The 23422-nt window shown below is 44.9% G+C and overlaps 1 protein-coding gene across 1 annotated transcript in view; it reads left to right on the top strand.

Moving 5' to 3' along the window:
• The first annotated feature begins 15891 nt into the window (after positions 1-15891).
• C1QL4 (complement C1q like 4) overlaps positions 15892-23422 on the top strand; it is a 37261-nt gene continuing 29730 nt past the window's right edge. The window contains exon 1 of the mRNA XM_083428030.1: positions 15892-17176. Within this exon, the coding sequence (XP_083284156.1) occupies positions 16613-17176 (564 nt within the window). The 5' untranslated portion in view covers positions 15892-16612. The remainder of the gene's footprint in view (positions 17177-23422) is intronic.

Below are 23422 nucleotides of genomic sequence, written 5' to 3'. Positions count from 1 at the left end.
TTCAACAACTCTCAGTCGTCGTCTCTGTTCTTCTATCATTTGCTTGAGCTCCTTCTGGATGGAATTTTCCTATCGTGTTTCAGTGTGCTTGCGGAAATGGAACTCTCAAAATTGAGCTCCAGAAGCGAAGCTCAAGACTAGGTCTTGTTTCCCAACACTGCGTGTTGAACAATTCCTCCGTAACCACAGCTGATGAACAGAGCGTGGACGGAATCAAGCAGTGGCAAGCTTTTCACACTGCCGCTCCCCCAGCGGCAAACCTTTGCAAACAACCTAGGAAGCAGGAAAGATTACAGTTGCTACCACCAAGTGAGGCTGATTCATGTGCTCCAGGTGCAAAGACACTGCCCCAGCGCATAAGCCTGTATAAGCCTACTGCTATTTCCAATGTAACCCAACAGCGCCCCCTAAAGTGCTTTGTTTTTGACAACCCCTGCAATGAGCCCTGTTACACACGTATGTTAGATTTTATTCCTGAATATACATTCTCAGTGTAATCCTGTTTTCACAAGAGCCAACTGGCCTGAACTAGTTCTTTTGTAACGCAAATCCACAACCATTAAGGAGGTGGAGTTAACTTCTAAATAAATTTCTAACTGGATATCGAAGCCACTTACAACAGAGAGAGAGCGTCTCCCTTCCCATTGGTCTCAATCCACCTCCATTAAAACGGCAGCTTTTACTGGTTGCAAGATTCACCATAAAAATGTGAGTCTTTACCCTCAGTTCTGTGCTTCTTTGAAGCATTTAAATTGGGAGTCCAAAAATGCACCTGTGCTCTTTCAAAAACTCCTGCAAGGAACTCTTAACATGCTCTGAAACCCATGATTCTTCCTTTAAAAACATGGATATTTGGCTTTATGGGTTGAAAAGAATTTCTCACCAATTTTTTCCCTGCATTTTAGACTGCACACTTGTGAAGCTGCCCCCTTATACTGTAAGGGTTTTTAAAAAGTTCTGTGCCTAAGAAAATCCAAAGCTCCTTACTAATATTTCTAGGGCTGGGTTAAAGAGGAAGGGTCCTTATCAGAAGGAAATTCCCCAAATATCAGACAGCCTAGGGGTTTTGTCAGGAGGCTCAGCCTTATTCATGGCAGCCTAACAGGGTTCATTTTGGTTTCTCATTTTTCCAATCCATATCTCCACACCAGTTTGTGGATTATTAGTTTATGAGTCCTCGTGAAAATTAATCAGTATCTTAGTGTGAATCTCTTCTAATTTACACATTTTTTGCAAAGCAGTTTTCATAATTCAACAAGTTTTTGTATGTTATTTTCACTAATTTAGGCACTTATGTGCCTATTTAATCCTAACATATGCACATTGCTTGCCTGGAGAACTCCCTTGCAAAATTCAGAGAAGTGTGAATCTCTGGTTGGGGTTGGGTTTCGGGTCAAATATTGCATCGGAAAGTGCGAATTAGGAAAGTTCACTTTTAAATGTGAACTGAATCACAATTCTCCCTCATCCCTACTGGTGGCAAGTTCAGTTCCATGGGTCTTATTTTCAACATTTTCAACTGCATATTATTTCATAGTCTATATTTTGTATCTATCCATATTGTCCATAGTATTTGTTACATTACAAGTGAGATTAAAATCAGTTCCACACTTGATTTTTGATCCCTGGCTCACTGATGGCAGCTAGGATCGTTGTCCCTACCATGACAACTAAGATGGACCAATGAATTGACCCTATGAGGTTGTTCTGGGAATGTGCCATGGCGCTGTCAGACTAGAAATGGTTAGGTTTCTGTTTATGCCACTGTGCAGTTTTTGGAATCACAAGACTCTGTTTACATTCCAGACTGTTGGAAGTCTCAAGAGAGACGTATGTTGATGTTACTGGTTTCCTGTTTCTTTGTTCCAGTTGTTCACTGACTCTCACAGAAAGCAGATGCATTTCTTTTCTGTCCTACGTAGTTAGAAATAAAACGTAGCGATGTAGCTCATATTTCTTGTCCTCCTGCTGCTGTTTGTATATTCTGCGGAATGGGAACATGCCTGAAGCCTCATCAAAGGCTTAGGTCGTTAATCACCGTTGGAGGAGATTCCGAAGACTCGACCGGAGGAGTAGCTCGGTCGAATGGAGTTCCGACAGAAATGTCCAGAGAAAGGAATTGACTCTTTACTGTCCAAAATGCACTTATGAGTTAGAAAAAGGCATGTCCATCAGTCCCACACCTCTCAGCTACTCCTAGGTGTGTACCCAATGAGGTAGTTGCAGCAAGAGAGGCCCCACTCCGGACTTCAGCTTATGTATCTTCCTCACCTGAGCTGTGTGCAAACAGGCAGAGACTACACCTGTGTGCTTCTGCTCCTCTCACTGCAGTCCTCTTCTGGTCCTGGGAGACAGTGGAGCAGGAGAGATGGGGGCAAATGGAGGAGGATTGGAAGCCTTTGACTCTCCACCACTTGAACCAATCTCTTCCTCCTCCTCCACCTACTGTATCCTTGATTCTCCAATCCTTCACCCTCCAACAATTCTGCTGGCTCCTGCCTAGTGTTTGAGGATTCAAAGGGAAACCAGAATGCATGTTTATAAAGCTATTGTATGCTTCTGAAACATGGACCACTTATAAACGCCATCTCCAACTCCTCAAAAGATTCCATCAACGGTGGCTCCAAAAAATATTGCACATCACCTGGGAAGACAGGCAAACTAATGCCAGTGTACCAGAAGAAGCAAAGATCACCAGTGTTGAACCAACAATTCTTCAACATCAACTTCGTTGGACTGGTTGTGTTGTGCAGATGCCTGATTATCGTCTTCCAAAGCAACTACTCTACTCCGAACTTAAAAATGGAAAGCGTAATGCTGGTGGTCAACAAAAGAGGTTTAAAGATTCTTTCAAGGCAAATTTTAAAAAATGTAGTATAAATGCCGACAACTGGGAAACACTGGCCTGCGAGCGCTCCAGTTGGAGAACAGCCTTGACCAAAGGAATCATGGACTTTGAAGATGCTCAAACTCAGGACGAAAGGGAGAAACGTGCTAAGAGGAAGGCACGCTTGGCAAACCCTCACCATGATCAACTCCCGCCCGGAAACCTATGTCCCCACTGTGGAAGGAGTGTGGATCCAGAATTGGCCTCCATAGTCACTTACGGACTCACTGTTAAAACTGTGTTTATGGAAGACAATCTTATTCAGCTACGAATGATTGCCAAAGAAGAAGCCTCTCACCTCCTGGCTGTTACAGCCCCACCCCCCAATCACTGATCTCTTATTCCAAGTCAATCTCTAGCCCCCCCCCCTCCTGCTCCGAGTGCCCACACATCAGTATTGAGCCACAAGTCTCCAGTGTCCAGCCATTCTCTGACATACAGAGCGGATGTCTTAAATCATGTCCTTGACCATAATGGGTTAAAAGGGGGGGGGTTGCTCTGTGCGCAGGGTCTTGTTGCCCAGCAAACGAAATCCAAGGAGGCCAGAACTGAGAAAACTCCTTTCCTAAACCTTTAGAGTTCTTTCCTCCTTTTTGGCGAGCTCTTTCAAGATGCGTTCCTTTTTGCTCGTGCATTGGGCTTACAATGACCCCAGCTGGGTTTTGCTGTCTTTTCTTGTCATGGCTGAGAGATGGATTTTAGCACAGTCTGCAAGGTAGGGAAGGGAGGAGGAGGGGGTGGCCGGGAGAGGCATTTCCCACTCTACTCCCCATCCCAAACTGACTCTTGTAGAAACACGCACGGTGCTTTTAGCCTCCACCAGGACCCAGGGGGTGAATCTGGCTCCTGAAGTGTGGCAGAATTTTTGTTTTTTTAAGTGTGCTTATAGGGAATTCAGTGTACTGAAAGAGAAAATAAAGAGATTTGTTGTCTATGTAGCTAGACAAACACAGCAACAACCTCACTACCACCTCCTTACTGGGATGCTTCTCTCCTACAGACACAAAGAAACAGGGACACAGGTGTTGTTGTCTAAACCACTGAGCCTCTTGGGCTTGCCAATAGAAAGGTTAGCGGTTCAAATTTGTGCGATGGGGTGTGCTCCCATTGCTCTGCCCCAGCTCCTGTCAACGTAGCAGTTCAAAAGCACACCAGTGCAAATAGATAAATAGGTACCGCTGCGGAGGGAAGGTAAACAGTGTTTCCGTGTGCTCTGGCACTTGCCACTGTCCTGTTGCACCACAAGTGGTTTGGTCATGCTGGCCACATGACCCAGAAAGCTGTCTGTGGACAAACGCTGGTTCCCTCAGCCTGAAAGCGAGATGAGCGCCACAACCCCATAGTTGCCTTTGACTGGACCTAACTGTCTAGGGGTCCTTTACCTTTCTTTTTTATCCTAAGGCAGTGCCGGAAGCTGGCACAGAATGCTATGCTGTTGAAAAAAGCTAGCCACCACCACCACCACCACCCAGGTGTAGGGGTGTGTGGGTGTGGATGTTTTAATCGTTTTTATTTTATTTTACAAATATAAATTTATAAGAAAACCAAATACATATCCATATCCATATCTATATAAAGAGGTTTTTCTGAATCTCAAGACTTCCCCCATCTTCTCCTTGGATCCTACTGTCAACGTTTTCAACTGCATATTATTTCAAAGTCCATATTGTCCATAGTATTTGTTACATTACAAGTGAGATTAAAATCCTGCTAATGTTTTCGTCTGCTTACAATGATCTCCTAAGTAAATTATAATTTCCCCCCCATTCTTTCTTGAAGTTTTTGTCTTCTTGGTCCCTGAGCTTTTCCGTCAGTTTTGCCATTTCGGTGTAGTCCAACAGCTTGGTTTGCCTTTTGTCTCTTTTAAGGACTCTTTCTTCTTTCCATCTCTGGGCTAATAGCATCCATGCTGCTGTTGTCGCATACATAAAGAGTCTTCTATGCTCTTTGGGATGTTGGTACCTACGATTCCTAATCAGAAAGCTTCTGGTGTTTTTTTTTTTTTTACAAAAGTTATTTTAAACATTTTTTTCCCCCAGTTCATTGTATATCATTTCCCAGAAAGCCTTTATTACCTTACACAACCATCACATATGCTAAAAGGGACACTGTGATGAAACCAGAGCGCACAGATACGTCGTTTACCTTCCCGCCGGAGCGGTACCTAATTATCTACTTGCACTCTGACGTGCTTTCAAACTGCTAGGTTTCAAACTGCTAGGTTGGCAGGAGCAGGGACCGAGCAATGGGAGCTCACCCCATTGCTGGGATTCGAACCACCGACCTTCTGATTAGCAAGTCCTAGGCTCTGTGGTTTAACCCACAGCACCACCTGCTAGTTTACTCAGAGTCAAATACCACCAATACATCTTTTTCCTGGTTCCAGGATTTGGCTCATTAAGGTATGGCTCATCTCAACCCCCATGAGCTAGCTACATTGGCCACGATTCTATCTGGTCAAATTTGGGGTAGAAATATCTACCAGAGGACTGCAGCGCTGTGCATTATAGCAGGAGTGGACCCAGGTGTCCTGCCTGCCAGAGTGATGTCAGCGCAAAGCCAAACAGTTTACCATTACAACCGTGTGTCTCCGTGGGACCAGAGTTGTAGGTCATCTTGTAATTGGCAAGCAGACCGTTTATTGTTTGCTATTTTGGGCATTTAATGAGCAGCCCTGTAAAATATACCATTTGTCTGAAATCCTAGTGGCTTAAATATCAAAATAATGAAGTCATGAATTACAAATCACAAAGTCATGAATTAAAGAACAACCTAGGATTCTGGTTCTCTGTAGTGCTGATAAGAATTCAGATTTAAGCGGGGACCAAAACAGGGGATACCGTGGGTCAAGGAGAGACAGGAAGATGAACTCTCAATATATGCACAGCAGCAGCTACCACCTCTCTAGTGGAGACATTTTGCCTTTGTGTTGTTTAATTTCCATTTGTTTTAACACACATTGCTTAATAGTTGGGGCTGTTGCAGAACTGGAAGCAGCCTTGACAAAAATCCAAGCTAGACCGCTTCAAACTCTCAGAGTTCATCCACACATATGTTTCAGCCAGAACGTCCCTGAGAATAATATACACTCTAGAAAGCATACGCCAACTTGAACTTGAGCTTGTGAAGTTGTTCTACTGCACATCCAGGTCGCTTGATTTTAGAAACCTTGCAAGTGATGCTGTGACTGTGTGTAAGGTGAGGTGACACCCCACTGCCACGGAGAGGCTCAAGGGTGAGTCTTGCAACCAAATGGATGTAGCAAGAAGATTTGGGTCGAGGAGACCGGAGCTAACTGTCTTGTGGTGTCTTCAAGAGTTTTGAGAGTGGGAAATAATATATACAGTGGTACCTCGGGTTACAGACGCTTCAGGTTACAGACACTTCAGGATAAAGACTCCACTAACCCAGAAATAGTACCTCGGGTTAAGAACTTTGCTTCAGGATGAGAACAGAAATTGTGTGGCGGCGGAAGCGGGAGGCCCCATTAGCTAAAGTGGTACCTCAGGTTAAGAACATTACCTCAGGATGAGAACAGAAATCGTGCGGCAGTTTTAAAAAATTTCACTTATGATCTTTTTCTTTTACTTCTTTATTTTTTCTTTGTTTTTTTTCTTTTTTCTGATATCTTATCTTTCATTTCACTCCTTTATTGTGAATAGCATTTTATAGAGGTATAAATCACTGTAAATATGAAAAGAGACAAAGTATTCTCTAATTTTTTTCCTTGGTTATATGTATTTTCTTTTTCTTTTGTATTTTCTTTTGTTGTAAATATGTATATTTTCTAATTTGTACTTAATAAATTTATTTATTTTTTTTAAAAAAGAAATCGTGTGGCAGTGGTACAGTGGCAGGGGAGGTCCCATTAGCTACAGTGGTACCTCAGGTTAAGAACATTACCTCAGGATGAGAACAGAAATCGTGCAGCAGTGGTACGGTGGCGGGGGAGGCCCCATTAGCTACAGTGGTACCTCACGTTAAGAAGAGACCTCCAGAATGAATTAAGTTCTTAACCCAAGGTACCACTGTAATGAATTGGGGAGGGGAATGTTTAAAATAACCTTTTTAAAAATAACCAGAAGCCTTTTTTATTAGGAATTGTAGGTACCGATATTCCAAAGGAACAGAAAAGACTCTTTATGTATGCGACAAACAGACGGATGCTACTAGTCCAGAGATGGAAAGAAGAAAGAGTCCCTACCAGAGAGGAATAGCAAACTAAGCTGTTGGAATACACAGAAATGGCAAAACTGACGCCATTCCCAAAGCTCGGGAACCAAGAAGTTCAAAACTTCAACAAAGAATGGGAAACATTTATAACTTATCTAGGAGACCACTGTAAGCAGATGAAAACATTGGTAGGATTTTAATCTCACTTGTAATGCAGCAAATATTATGGACAATATGGAGAGATATAAAACATGGGTTATGAAATAATATGCAGTTGAGAAGGTGTACAATAGGACCCATGGAGAGGAAGGTGGGAAGTTCAGAGATTCAAAGAAATATCTAAATATGGACATGTAATTTGGATTGTTATAACTTTATATTAGTAAAATCAGGAGTGAGGATGCCTGAAAAATCTCGACTGGGGGGATGTTCCACAGCACGAGACCAGTGATGCCAAATGCCTGACCAATTAAGGCCATTTGGGCCTCTGTAACATAGGAAGTAAAAGGGACACGGGTGGCGCTCTGGGTTAAACCACAGAGCCTAGGACTTGCCGATCAGAAGGTCGGCGGTTCAAATCCCCACGACGGGGTGAGCTCCCGTTGCTCGGTCCCTGTTCCTGCCAACCTAGCAATTCGAAAGCACGTCAAAGTGCAAGTAGATAAATAGGTACCACTCTGGCGGGAGGGTAAACGGCGTTTCCGTGTGCTGCTCTGGTTTGCCAGAAGCAGCTTAGTCATGCTGGCCACATGACCTGGAAGCTGTATGCCGGCTCCCTCAGCCAATAAAGCGAGATGAGCGCCGCAACCCCAGAGTCTGCCACGACTGGCCCTAATGGTCAGGGATCCCTTTACCTTTACCTTTTTAACATAGGAGGTAAAGAACAGCTCTCCTCCAGCTGTTGGACTCCAACTCCCATCGGTCAAAGCCAGCGTGGCCAATGGACCAGGGAGGATGGGACTTGTAGTCCAACAACCTCTGGAGGACACCACATGGGCTAGGTAAAAGGTAAAAGGTAAAAGACCCCTGGATGGTTAAGTCCAGTCAAAGGTGACTATAGGGTTGTGACACTCATCTCGCTTTTCAGGCCAAGGGAGCCGGCGTTTATCTGCAGACAGCTTTCCAGGTCATGTGGCCAGCATGACTAAACTGCTTCTGGCGCAACAGCACACTGTGACGGAAAGCAGAGCGCATGGAAACGTCCCTTTTTTTGCCAAAAAATGCTCAACAACTTTTCTGTCCGGATTTTCACTGTTTGAAATATTTCAACCTTACTCACCACATAACTAAGCAGGCAGTGCTGTGGTCCCATTCAATCCCATAAAGAATTGTACTTTGGGGGCTTGGTGTGTGAAAGACAGGTCACCTGCCCACCCTCAGTGCAGGGAACACCATGGAGGGGAGCAACATGCCTCCATGTTCAGAGTGATGCCCTGCACACTTCAGGATCCTTGCAATGTACCTGCTCTTTCTCTACAGAACACGGACAACCATGCTATCCATCATAATGATGGGCATTTTGCCAGTGTCTTTATAAAGGTTAAAGCTCCCCCTCTGCAGTCTCCCCTCCTGCAGCAGCCGCAGCAGCGGGAAGAAGTATTTTAATCCACATATACCAGTGAGGCTAACTATTATTAACATGCACAAAGAGAAGATACCAGAGGGCACAGGGGAGGGACGTTGGGAGTGGGAATTATTGAGCATATGACGCTGCCTTAGAAAGAGCCAGGTTGCATTTCAGGCTAGCCCAGTAGTTCTGCTCTAACTAGCAAGCGCGGCCATTCAATGGCTTTCCCATCACCCCACTGAGTAACTAAGCAATCCAATTAATTGTATTAAAATCCAGCACAGATTTCCACTTTCCATAGCATACATACTGAACATGAATGAATGAATGAATGAATGAATGAATTTATTAATACAGTCACAGACCAGCTTCAACACACACAATATCACAAATCATAAAAAATATCAGAAATACAAGGGACAATATGACAATGACAAGGATTTAAATATAAAAATTAAAATTAATTGTTAACGTGTCCCCTGTAATTAACATTTAGGGGATTGGGCATTATGGGATACCACTTGCTTCCTGCGATTGATTGCAGACGCACAGAATTTAGCTACATTTAATGTAGTCTTGGGCTTCTTGTCCTCTAGCAGTAGTTTTAGACTATGGTATTCCAATTCTTTCCACTTTCCATAGCATACATACTGAACATGCAGGTAAGGGTAAAGGACCCCTGGATGGTTCAGTACAGTCAAAGGTGACTATGGGGTTGCGGCGCTCATCTCGCTTTCAGGCTGAGGGGGCTGGTGTTTGTCCACAGACAGCTTTCCGGGTCATGTGGCCAGCATGACTAAACCACTTCTGGCTCAACGGAACACTGTGACAGCAACCAGAGCGCACGGAAATACTGTTGACCTTCCCACCGCAGCAGTGCCTATTTATCTACTTGCGCTGGTGTGCTTTCGAACTGCTAGGTTGATAGGAGCTGGGACAGAGCAACGGGAGCTCACTCCATTGTGGGGATTCGAACCATCGACCGTCTGATCGGCAACCCCATTGGCTCAGTGGTTTAGACCACAGCGCCACCCGCGTCCCTACCAAACATGCATACATACGTTTATTTGTATGCTGCTTTTCCACAGTTCAAATCATGCTCAAGGCAGCTTGCAAAATGAAAAAAAGGAAAAGGAAATACATAACTAAATTAGAGCATTAAGAAAGTGGGGTAAGAATCTGGCAGTGAATGTGGTCCTATAAATGTTTGGCTGGTGCTTGCATTTATCACATTTCCTGCATGCCCAACTCTGCATGGGAGCCAATCAGATTTGTGGTCAACTCCGTACGCTCTGGTTGTGCATCAGTCTCCTATCTGCAATATGGGACTATACGATCCATCCACTGTGTACGCTGCATGCTGTGAGCCTTGGATACAGGCAGAGGATGCTAAGAACTGCACCCCATGTTTTGTGGGGAAATGAAAACATCTTCAGAAAAGCCCATCCTCATCCGCTGCCTCTTCGGTCAAAGGAAAAGATCCCTCTGGGCAGCTGAGCTGGCTCTGGCCTTTCCTTTGGGGTCTCTGGGTGCTTGCCACATATCCCTACAACCCCCAGGCCCTTCCTGCTAATTAACATGGAGGCCTTAACCCTCCCCTGCCGCCGCCTTTGTTTCTTTCCCTCTAATTAATTTGCTGTTGCTGCTCATTAGGATCAGCCTGCAGAGGTTGCTTGGGATGCAGCTCTTCCAGTGGCCCCTGGGCTAAGAAGGCAAGGACTGAAGTGGCTGGTCAAACAGGCCTAAGCCCCCCTCTGCCACCCCCAAGCGCCGCCTCTGACCAGAGGGGGAGAGGAGGAGTGGGGAATAGCAATCGTCTTTAGCCAAGGTGGAGCTGAAGATCAGGGAATCGATCCTGCGACAATCCCCCAGAATATATTCTGCTCAGTTGTTGTGTGGAGGAAAGGGAGGGGGGCAAGTGTAATTTGCTGCACAAACATTGTCGGGCTGTGTTTCCCCCCCCTCCCACCGCCTCTTTTAAGAATTGCATTGATCCCAGTGCATAAAGCGCCCATAAATCCATCTAATATCCCGGCTTGATTGATTATTGCCCTTTGAAAGGACTCTGGTCCAGGACTGCAAATTTCGAAAATGATATTGGTAAATTATACATAGCGTCGCAAAAGGGGGGGGGGACAGCATGCAAACAGGAGCAGGGGAACTCGAGCGCATGCGGCGTTCCCCAAAACCGGGGATCAATTTGACGTGCGTGCATGGATGCAACCAGAGCGCCTCCGGAAAAAGACGTGCAAAAAGGCAGTGCCGTTGCAGCCCAACAGAATATTGCGCCCCTAGTACAGCATGCAAAAGAAGATATGTAATATAATGTTATCGCAAACAGATGCAAACAAGAGAAAAGGGCAGGCGGAGGGAAGGCATAATGGCCTTACACACAGATTTGCATCTCCCCAAATAGAGTTACCATACAAGTTAATTTACCCTTACGTTTCCCCACAGAAAGTCATCACAGAGACATTAGAAAGGGCAGGCACAGAAATGTATGCTGGGCAAGAAACATATGAGAAATAGAAGGGAAAGTGATGAATGCAGATAGAAAATACGTAATTTGCAAAAGGACCCTGGTTAATGCATGCAAAAATGGATCTTGTGTACTAAAAGGTAACACACAGTTTGATGGACAATGAGCAGCGTACATAAGTTAACACATGCACACAAATAACGCACAGGGGCTAAAAGGCACAATTCATATGCACACTGACCTGCACATGCAAAGGTTCAGCCACGGAAAAGTTGCACAGCTGTTTTCCCACACAGGCAGAAATGGCACGTGAGCATACGTACAAAGCACACTTACAAGGAGTTTAGTGTGAGATGCAGGTACATCTTTCATTTCAGTAAACATTCAGAGCGACGGAATTTATGACAAGGGAGAGAGAGAGAGAGAGAGAGAGAGAGAGAGAGAGAGAGAGGAAACTATCCCTTTTCCCAACACAAAACCGGCCTGAACGACTCATCCGAACAACAATTTTGAGGGGAAGATTGGCGAGGCAGAACACAGACTTGCATTTCCCTGCTTGTTCTTTTTTTTTTAATTGCTCAGAAAATGCAGATTTTAATCCCTTCTGAAGGAAATTCAGACTCCTGTGAACTCTGGGGGCAAAAGTTAAATTTTGCATAAAGGAGCATTATTCTGTAAAGATTCTTTTTTAAAAACACACAAACACAAAAAAAAAAACAAACAAACCACCCCTCCCAGTAAAGATTGCAAAATAACAGCCCATAAATCAAATGGCTCTTCTTGCTCTTCAGCACAGAAGAAAGTGCAAAAGTAAATGACAGGGACTGGGGGCGCTGAGATATGTTGCTACTGAGATATATTGGACTCTTTGGGTTGTTAGCTTCTGGGCATAACGGCAGCAAAGGGGACTTCTAAGACGGCTCCGTTTTGTCACAAAGCAGGAACAAATCGGTGTTTAATAAAGTTGTGCACAGAGACATACGTGGACCCCAATATATAGGCAGATACAACGTTTGTGTAAGAATGAAAACACATGAGCACAGGGGATCCTGAAAATAACATTGCTATCTTGAGCACATTCATGAGGAACGGCGGGATGCAAACTGAATAAAGAAATGATCAGTGGTTCCCCCCCCCCCCAAAAGTTATTGCATTTATATCGCACCTTTGCCTCCAAGGAGCTCCACACGACATACATAGTTCTCCCCCTCTTCACTGAATCCCCACAGCAACCCTGTGAAGTAGGTTATTTTTATTTTTTAAAAAGTTTTTATTTATACTTTTCAAGTTTATACATTTCACTAGTTTTACAATCAATTTAACATTTCAGAGTTTGACTTCCTTCCCCCTCTTTCTGCGTTTCCTTAAATTTATTTTCTTTAATATCTTCTGCATATCCAAATTCATTTAATTTGCTCATTTAATTGTCTACTTTAAATATATACTCTTATGAAACTGCAGGTTATTACAATAATCCTGCCAATGTTTTTATCTGGTTGCGTTTTATCTGTAAATATTCAATAAACCATTTCCATTCTTTGATAAAAAGTGTGTTACCTTGATTTCTTATTCTTCCAGCAAGTTTCGCCATTTCTGCAATATTCCATAAGTTTGTGTATCCATTCTTCCTTTGCTGAGACTTCTGCTTCTTTCCACTTTGCAGCAAGTAGCATTCTTGGGCTGTAGTAGCATACATGAATAAATTTCTATACAATTTAGGTAGTTCTGTCCCTATAATTCCCAAAAGAAAAGTTTCTGGGTTGTTGTTTTTTACAAAAGTTATTTTGAACATCCTTTTCAATTCATTGTATATCATTCCCCAGTAAGAAGAAGAAGAAGAGTTTGGATTTGATATCCCGCTTTATCACTACCCGAAGGAGTCTCAAAGCGGCTAACAATCTCCTTTCCCTTCCTCCCCCACAACAAACACTCTGTGAAGTGAGTGGGGCTGAGAGACTTCAGAGAAGTGTAACTGGCCCAAGGTCACCCAGCAGCTGCATGTGGAGGAGCGAGGAATCGAACCCAGTTCACCAGATTACGAGTCCACTGCTCTTAACCACTACACCACACCAGCTCACTTTAAGCTTTAACCGTACTACAAGACCACCACACCCGAGAGGCAGTAGTGGGCCGAGATCACCCAGAGAGCTTCATGGCTGAGTGGGGAATCGAACCTTTGTGTTACAGCTCCTAAGGCCAACACTGTAACCACTACACCACAGTAGTTCAACAAAATGAGCTGTTTATACTGAGTCAAGATCACTGGTCCATCTAGCTCAGAATTGTCCCCACTGACCAGCAGCCCCTGTCCAGGGTTTCAGGCAGAAAGTCTCTCCCACCCATACCTGGAGATGCCAGAAATTGAAACTGGGACTTTCCATATGGAACACTGGTGCTCTAAAACACTGAGCCACTGGTCTTCCCCTAACATAACACTAACATAAAGACTGATACCAAAGAGAATATAAGCCAAGCACTGATTCAAACACTGATACCCATGTTTCACAGAAAAGGAATGGGTATGCAGACCTGCATGCAGGTGCTCACCGATAGAGGGACGCGGATGGCGCTGTGGTCTAAAGCATTTAACGTCTTGGGCTTGCCGATCAGAGGGTTGGCAGTTCGAATCCCCACAACGGGGTGAGCTCCTGTTGCTCTGTCCCAGCTCCTGCCAACCTAGCAGTTCGAAAGCACGCCAGTGCAAGTAGATAAATAGGTACCGCTGTGGCGGGAAGGTAAATGGCATTTCCGTGTGCTCTGGCACTCTTCACGGTGTCCTGTTGTGCCACAAGTGGTTTAAGTCATGCTGGCCACATAACCCGGAAAGCTGTCTGTGGACAAACGCCGGCTCCCTCGGCTTGAAAGCAAGATGAGCACCTCAACCCCAGTCGCCTTGGACGGGACTTAACCGTCCAGGGGTCCTTTACCTTTTTTCTTCTTTTTTTCTTTGTTTTTGCTCACCCATGGAAGCTAAGGAACTGGCCACATCAGCACTGAGAAATTGCATGATCCTGTTTTACAGACAAGCACCTTCAAGGAGTAAAAGGGATGCATCATATATCCATAACAGCATAATCATAACCACAGCACGGCTTCTTGGCAAAAGGTGAAATGAATTTGGCCCTTTTCGCAAGATATGTCTTCAATCAATCATTTTCCCGCCATGGAAGCCTGATCCAAAATCTCTTGCAATCGGTGGGGCAATCGCATCATCTTAAATACAACCCATTTCTGCTTTCCCACACACAGATGTGTGTTCGTGTGTGTGTGTGTGTGCATTGTACTTCCATCCTCCTCTCTCGTTCAAATCTGTGTTTTCTGCTCATGTATAGAACTCCACCTTTCCTACATCACCCATACGTGATACAGGCAGAACTCACATGCTTAAAGCATGTATGTATCTCTCAACTGATTACCTACATGCGTGGAAAGAAGCAGAAGTCCCAGCAAAGGAAGAACGTATACAAAAACTTATGGAATATGCAGAAATGGCGAATCTTACCGGAAGAATAAGAAATCAAGATAGCAAACTTTTTATAAAAGAATGGAAATGGTTTATTGAATATTTACAGACAAATTGCAAACAGATGAAAACATAAGCAGGATCATTGTAATAACCTGCAGTTTCATAAGAGTATATATTTAAAGTAGATGAATAAATGAGTAAATTAAGTTAACTTGGATATGCAGAAGATATTAAAGAAAATAAATTTAAGGAACCGCAGAAAGAGGGGTGAGGAAGTCAAGTTTTGAAATGTTAAGATGATTGAAAATAGTGAAATGTATAAACCTGAAAAGCATAAATATTTTTTAAAAAAACGTAGCATTATATATTTACACATGTACATGACAAATGCTATCTTCTCTTTTATATGCGCACTCCTTAAATTACTCACACATCTTTCTTCTGTGCACATCTTAATGTGCACTATTTTACCTTACACAAACATGTACCAGCAATGCCGCGCACACAGAGACGCACACACACTCTCTCTCCCTTCCACACCTGTCTATATCATTTCCATCAATATATACCTATAAGTTCCTAATATGCCTCTTTCTCTCCCCCCCAACTCTGCTCTCTGTGCCGTCTCAAAAAAATGAACCATTAGTTAAAACGGCATCTCTCTCTCTCTCTCTCTCTCTCTCTCTCTCTCTCTCTCTCTCTCTCTGGTGTGTGTGATGGGTGTTTGGGGAGAGGGGGGGAATAATTGATTAATTAATGAATGTGATGGCTTGCAGCCCCTCTAGGAGATTCCTGCTGGATCTGTCAGCTGTTAATCAATCTCCGCCGAGAGAGGCAAAAGAAGGCACAAAGGTAAAGCACTTAATTGCATGGGGGAAATGATACAACCCCGGCATATAAAACACATCCTTAAACATGACTCTAGATGCCAGCGGGGCTGCGGGATGCAGGCAGTGAGCCCGGTCCAGGAGATGGAATGGGTGTGAGGAGGAGGAGGAGGAACACAGCATCAGTCATTCCACGGCGATGCAAGTGCCCCCCAAAACAAGGCAAATGACGGTGTGTGCGCCTCTCTGAGAGCTCCTTTTGTTCCTTACAGGGAGATGACAGTGATGTTTGTCCACATGGATCCCCACCAGCAGCACCTGAGGATGGAGGCCTCCGGCCCCCCACGTTCCTGACAATCCGCCCCTGGCTCATGCAAATGCGAGCAGAAGCCCAGGCTGCTATGGATGGGATGAGACACTTCCAGGCTCCAGGCAGATCTCGCTCAGTGGCTGAGCCTCGCCTCCTCTGTGAAGCAGCAGAGGTCGCTCTGGTTGGCTTAAAGCTACTTTTTGCATCTTGGGCAGCTCAGTCTGATCTCCTCTTCTTGAGTTTGTGGAAAAGGCTTTGCATGTGGTAGGGAGGGGTGCTGGGTGAACTGGTGGTTGAGAAACCTGCCTCTCTCTCTCTCTCTCTCTCTCTTCCTCTCTCTCTCCCTCTGGTTTTCTCATTGATGGCCATATGATCTGGCACCAGGAGCCTGGAGCTGCTACCCGGTCACCAGCTGAGTTCTCAAGTGGAGAAGAGAAAGGAAGGCAACTATATATACATACATATTCATGCATGCACACACTCTCACACACTCACAAACACACTTGTTTTCCCCTAGCCATCTCCATCCCTAACGCATCTCCTGCTGCTGCCGCCGCCGTTCCCAATGAAGTGTGATTGAGCCAAAGAGTCTACTGTAAACGGAAGCAAGTCTCTCGTGGAGGGAAGAGACAAGAAGGAAAGCAGCGCAACCGAGCAACGTGGGTTTGCCTTGCCAGTCAACAAGTGCCCCTTTTGGAAAGGGAGGCCGTCGAAGTGGAGCACCGCCGTCCTCCTCCCCTTCCTCACTCCAAGGACGCTAAAGTGGGGACTTCCGTCCGGGTGGTTCTCGACTCCAGAGAAACTTCCACCATTACCTCCAAAAGCGAAGACGACTTCTTAACCCTGGCCGCCTCCAGGCTGAGCCGCAAGAAAAGGGTCATCGGGGCCGCCATCGGGGTGGCCATGGTGCTGGTCCTCCTGGTGGCCATCCCTTTGCTGGTCCACAGCTCCAAGACCACCTCGCACTACGAGATGTTGGGCAGCTGCCGCATGGTCTGCGACCCCTACACGCCCCAGACCCATGGGGCGGCTTCGGCAGAGGCAAGCCAGGAGTTGGCCGTCATCTCGCCGCCTCCACACGTGTCCGGAGGGAAAGGAGACCCGGGGAGGAAGGGCAAGTCGGGGATTCGTGGGCCGCCGGGCCCTCCGGGGCCACCTGGGCCCAGAGGTCCAGCCGGGGAGCCAGGGAGGCCTGGCCCTCCAGGCCCACCCGGCCCAGGGCCTGGGGGATATATCCCATCTTTCTACAGCCCTAAGATTGCCTTTTATGCAGGACTGCGGAAGCCGCACGAAGGGTACGAGATCTTGCGCTTCGATGACGTGGTGACCAATGTGGGGAACTACTATGAGCCGTCAAGTGGCAAGTTCACCTGCCCTCTGCCCGGCATCTATTTCTTCACCTACCATGTCCTGATGCGGGGCGGGGATGGCACCAGCATGTGGGCAGACCTGATGAAGAACGGGCAGGTAAGGTGACGCTCTAACCCTATGAACTTTTCCTTCCTGGGTCATCCTCTGTGCCCCCTCTGTCTCGCTTACCACTCTCTGTGTGCCATGCTCTCTGACTCTCCCTGGTGTGCCTACAAACAAAGCCTATTGCATCCTCCCATGACCCCTCCATCAATAGCCTCAGCATCCCAGTTCCACTTCACCTGTAGCCCCTCTGATTTGTGCATCCTCCTCCTCATGCCAAATACACCTACCTGCCCACTCCCAATGCTACCTGCTCCCACACCTGGCCCCTCCCAGGCCAAGTGCTAACCACACCCACTCTCATTAGCTCCTCCCAATCTTTCACACCGACTCCACCCACTCTCCTTTTAAAAGTTCTTTTGCCCTGTGGCTTCTGCTCCTTGACCACGATCGGGTACCATCTGCTATGTAGTCAAAGCCTGCATTTACTTCATGTGCGGAAACCTCACCGTACACTCCAAACACAGCGCATTTCAGTTATGGGGATTGAATAAGGGATTTGTCACAAAGATCAGGAGAACATCCCACCCGGACTGACCCCAAAGTTAGCAGGGGGTGTGTGATAATTCTTCTTAACTCCAGAGTACTTTTTAGTAAGAAATTACTTTCCTGCAAATGATGTGTGCTTACTTCTTCCCAGAAAGGCTTTCTATTAATTAAACAAGACAAGTATATCGGTCTTACAAAGCTCTACACATTTTATTAATCAGAGGAGATACAGAGTACTGAAAATAACCCTGTCTTTATAAATAGGCATTTATATTAAGAGTTCGGGGGGCGGGGGGCTTAACAAATGAATATCCGGCACATAATCCCACTGAGCTTTCCTTGACGTCCCTTTTCCCATTAACAACACCACACAAAACGCTACAATATTCAGATTTGCAATCCAGCATAACTCTCCGTTGACTTTAAAAATCACCTTAAATTGGAAGCTGTTTTTGGGTCAAACCTGCTTCCTCTTTTCTCCTCTCTCCATGCTTTTGGGTGCTTAGCTTTTTAAAATTTTTGAAGGGAGGGTTTAATATATGATAAAAATATAAAGCAGTACACTGTGCAGAAAGCAATTTTATTCATTATTCCAAAATGAGAAGAGGTTCTCATTTCATAAAGGATCGGAGCAAACTTAAAGGAAAAGAGTGATTTCCACATTTTCTTTATACACATATATGGGGCAGGGTTCTGCTTTCTTTTTAGAAATGCTGCTTACATTGATTCAGTGTGAAACTACTTAAAAATGCCATAACTAAACAAATATTTCCTGCCAGCTTACACAGAATCGTGAAATCTAAACTTTGTGCAACAAACATCACATCCAATGCACAGACAAACATGCAATCTCCGAAATACGGTGCATCTAGTTAGTGAAGTTTAATAGGATTTGCATTGATCAGAGAGAAATTGGAGCCTATTGAATGCTTGAAAATTGTGTGAATGGACCTTATTAGTCTGTAAGAAAGTCAGTAGATGTAATATAATCTTCCGGTTTATGGAATGTTATAGAAATTGCTTACTTTATACATACACACACACACATGTGCTAAAGTTGTGTGCCTACATCTATAAATTGTATGTCAAACAAGATATATAGAATAACTGCATGGGTATTTAAACAGCTTTAAAAATTGCCCACTGTTCATTTCTATTAAGAAATATGGGGAAATATGTCTATCTGAGCTACTTAAAAGATGATATATACATGGAAGTGTGAACATAGTGTAAATTGTGCCCAATATGTATTGCTAAACACTAATTATTTTATTACCCAAACTACATAAATTACAAAACACATATAAGCATATTAAATACTAATTGATTATGATCATATACATCAATTTTGTGCTTTACAATTAAGATTTATTCAGTTATGTAGAATTGTTGCAGGGAGTGTGTGTTATATTTTATCCTATACATAAAGAAGTGTGACTCACAATTTAGCTTAAATTTCACTTTTAGCAGTGAATAACATACAACAAGTAACACCTTTCTGTGCCAGTTATCTGCATGATATTACGTATATATACTTGCAAATCCCTTCTACATGCACATTTTTCTGTACTCATAACTATAAATTATTAAAACAAAACTTGGTGACAGTTTCATTCCAGTTACATGTCCTTGTGAACATAATGATTTGCTTTTACATGAACTGCATGTAAGATGTTCAAATGAAAAGAGAGCATTTTGCGACGCCATGGGGTTATATGAATCTGAAAGAAAAGCAGAGCTACTTATTTTTTAAATAAACCAACCCCATCCCCAAATGCAGTCCAATAACACTTCAATATCTTCTCACATGTTAAAGGACTTCAAGTTCATTTCCCTTCATCTATATGTCTTTCTGTCTATCAAAAGTCCCTTTCGTCTTTCTTCTTCAGCTAGATTTCAATAAACTCACTTCCATGACCTCTGCCACATCTTTATATTTATTAGCAATCCGAAGCTGCAGGCAGGTGCAAAGTTTTCAAGAAGCACATCTTATTTGGTTGTTTTTAAAGGGGTGTGTGCATCTGTTTACTGAATGAGCTTTCGTGAGTCCGAAAGGCAAGATCTAGTAGCCATTTGCCAGGAGAGGACTTTCCTCCCCAAAAATTAAAAGTAAACACACACACACAACTCCACAACTAGGACAGACACCACATTATTAAACGGGCGAAGTTACACTCGAGTCTCATTTTCAATGCTTTCCATTTATTGAAGATAAACAAGCAATTGATCTGAATTTTTTAAGCACATCCCCGTTCTCCTTCAGCAAGCCCCCACATCCCTGAACTAATGAAAGCAACCTCTCAGGAGAAGGGGATCTGTCATCTCCACAGAATCAATAGGCGTATTTACATATGCTAGCCGAGTTCAAGCAAAAAAGCAAAAAGACTATAGGAGACACTAGCGTTAAATGTGAATGCACACGCATCGATGGCATGTACACACACAAACAGAGAGAGAGAGTTTTACGTCGGCAAAAGATCCTTGAATCGCCAGATATATAACCCTGCTGTTCAAAATTCTGGACCAGCCAAACTCAGTAAGCGTCTGTTTTTACTGCCCTGTGCATTGTTTTTTTTTAATAAATAAATAAATCCACATCAGAATGGGGGGGGGGGCTGTTTCACACATTATTGGTTAGGAGTATACACAGTGTGACTCTGGAGCAGCAAACATCACACACACACCCCCGTGAGGCAGACATAGTTGCTTTGAACTCAGTGGCGTAGCGTGGGGGGTGCAGGGGGGGGCCGGCTGCACCGGGCGCAACATCTGGGGGTTAGGGTTAGGGGGCGCAAATCCACGGGTTAGGGGGCGCAAATTACTTGCCTTGCCCCGGGTGCTGACAACCCACGCTACGCCACTGTTTGAACTAGACAGTGAACACACACACTCAACCTGTAATGCAGAGATTTTCAACCTTTTTGGGGTCCGTGGCTCCCTTGACGCAACTATATTCTTTCTGTGCCACCCCTGTGGGGCTCGGGAGCCCAGTTATATGCCACCCCTTGCCTGCAGAGCCGGCAGCCCCCCACCGCTTTTTGAACACCCTCTTTTGTGAAGTGTTCCCTCAGCCTCCTCTCCCTTCTCCTTGGGAGTCCTCTCGGCAGTTGCAGCTGCTGCCCCTGGTCTCTGAGCTGCCCCAAAGAGAAGTGCCTCCTCACTCTGCCCCACAGGGGCCTGGGAAGCACCCCCTGGCCAGCGCCAGAGGCACCATTCACCCAAGGAGCTTGTAGCCAGGGTTGCTGCTGCAACAAACAGTTGTGCAAGCCTTTGGGAGGCAGAGATGCAGGAGGGCGTCAGAGGAGCGAGAGAAGGAAAGAGGGACAGAGGCTGGTGTTTCCCGTGGCACCCCTGACCATCATTCAAGGCACCCCAGGGTGCCCCGGCACCCAGGTTGAAAACCACTGCTGTAATGCCTCAGGGCATCTCGAAGCGCAAGTCAGAATTGGCCCCAGTGCCAGTCAGCTAGGCTGTTGTCCATGCGCCTACTAGGAGTTTGTTATCTCCACACTTTTAAGCCCAGCGCTGACTGTTTCATATTCCATTGCTTTGCTAAACTAAAACATACTTTCCAACTATAACATGTATTGCACAGTTTCCTCATAGAAGTGATTGAAATGATCTATTTTTAGTTTTGGCGGGTGGGGTGGGGAGATTCTGCAGCCGAATTAATCTCACCCCACTTTCCTCCCTGCAGAAATATACTAGGGAGGGTGCCAATCGCCCCCTCAGCCTGTTCATTGATTTCAGTCACTTCTTTTTTTAAAAAAATGCAGAGCACAGTCAATTTCACCCAGGCCTTCGATAATTTCAACATTAATATCACGGTTCTGTCTCCCTTGCAAAAATAACAAAAATAAAAAAATCAATTAATTTCTAGCAATATTTGGATATCCAAAGTGCCACTAAGGATAAATTTGGAGTTTTTCCCCTGATTGGTGTGAGGGGGGAAAATTTATAATGGCGTGGCTCTATTGATCTGAATGCCAATTTACATCAAGGCAAATCTCCACCTCCGCCTCACCCACAAGTGATACAAGAAAACATCTAAAGACCTAAGTAATGCTGAGCATGATTTATGCTTCATGGGCTTTTTTATACCCCCTCCCTTCTTCCCTCCCACCAGCTTAGAATAAAGATTTTCCCTCCTTAAAATCACAAAAAAACCAACACCCTGTAATAAGAAAATGAACGCTGAGATGGTAGGGTTAATACGTGGTGTTTTTTTTCCAGGGAGATTTTAAATAGATTTCGACACCTTCACAATTTGTGCTTGGTGAAGAGGAACAATTGCCTGTTTATTAAATAATAAATAGCGGGGAGGATGGAAACTGACATGGCAACTGGTAATATTGGTTCAGTCAATTCGTCCCTGGAGACCTGTTTGCAGTCAATTTGTCAGCAAGGACCTCTCTCTTTTTTTATTTGAGTTTTAATACCAAAATGCCTCCTGTCAATTGAGATCAGGGGCGAGCGATACCCCTGTCTTTACCTCTGATCCCAGACTAATAAAACAGCCTTTTTTTTTTCTTCCCCATCGCTATCCTTCCTCCTACTCTTTTCTAAAATTTATGTAGCTTTTTTTAAAAATAAAATAAAAAAGCCAGGGTATTAAAATAGAAAAATCACTGTAAGATTTATGTATAACTGTGGCAATAAATCTAGCAGCAACGTAGGCACGAGCGGGGAGGGGGCTACACTGCTGTAATCTGGAGAGATGCAACAAGACCCTGGGCATCTGAGACCTGACCGTCTGAAAGACGGGGGGGGGCCAACAAACCGCTCTCTTCAAATGTTCTTGGACTCCATCTCCCATCAGCCCCAAGCATGATAACGGTTCGTCGGGGAGGATGTGAGCTGGAACCCAGCGCCATATACAGAGCACCACATTGGCCCCCCCGACCCGAAACGTTCTTGCGCAGGTGCCAAGCCAAACCACATTCGATCGGCCCTTTTCCTTGTGTGGCTCTCCGAATTCAGGGGCAGTCTATCCCACTCATAGCTCAAAGCCAACTAGGGCTTAAACTCCAAGAAGGGTTCAGTCCCAAAACGATTGTTGCAGCTTGAGCCTGTAATAGCTTATAAATACAAAAATGTCACACACACAAAAACCTGCTTTTGAACATAGGCACAACATTGTGCTTTTTCTCCCTGCTGTTCCAAGAAACCAGGCCTTCTCGGTAGTGGTGCCCACTCTGTGGAACACCCTCCCATTAAATGTCAAGAAAATAAACAACTACCAGACTTTTAGAAGACATCTGAAGGCAGCCCTGTTTTAAACCACAGAGCCTAAGAGTTGCCGATCAGAAGGTTGGCGGTTTGAATCCCCGCGACGGGGTGAGCTCCCGTTGCTCGGTCCCTGCTCCTGCCAACCTAGCAGTTCGAAAGCACGTCAAAGTGCAAGTAGATAAATAGGTATCACTCCGGTGGGAAGGTAAAGGGTGTTTCCGTGCGCTGCTCTGGTTCGCCAGAAGCGGCTTAGTCATGCTGGCCACATGACCCGGAAGCTGTACGCCGGCTCCCTCAGCCAATAAAGCGAGATGAGCGCCGCAACCCCAGAGTCGGCTACGACTGGACCTAATGGTTATCATGTTTTAATATTCTGGAAGTTGCTGGGAAAACCCAGCCACATGGGCGGGGTATAAATAATAATTATTATTATTATTACTAATATCTGGAGCAAGGGGGCCAAGGTTTCAAAGACTAGAAGGAACAGCATGGCACCTAGGCAAGCTGGGGCCCTATCCTGGG

The sequence above is a fragment of the Podarcis tiliguerta genome (genome assembly GCF_965153285.1).
Source record: "Podarcis tiliguerta genome assembly, chromosome: 2".
NCBI classification, from domain to species: Eukaryota; Metazoa; Chordata; class Lepidosauria; order Squamata; family Lacertidae; genus Podarcis; species Podarcis tiliguerta.
This window is presented reverse-complemented; position numbering and strand designations above follow the sequence as displayed.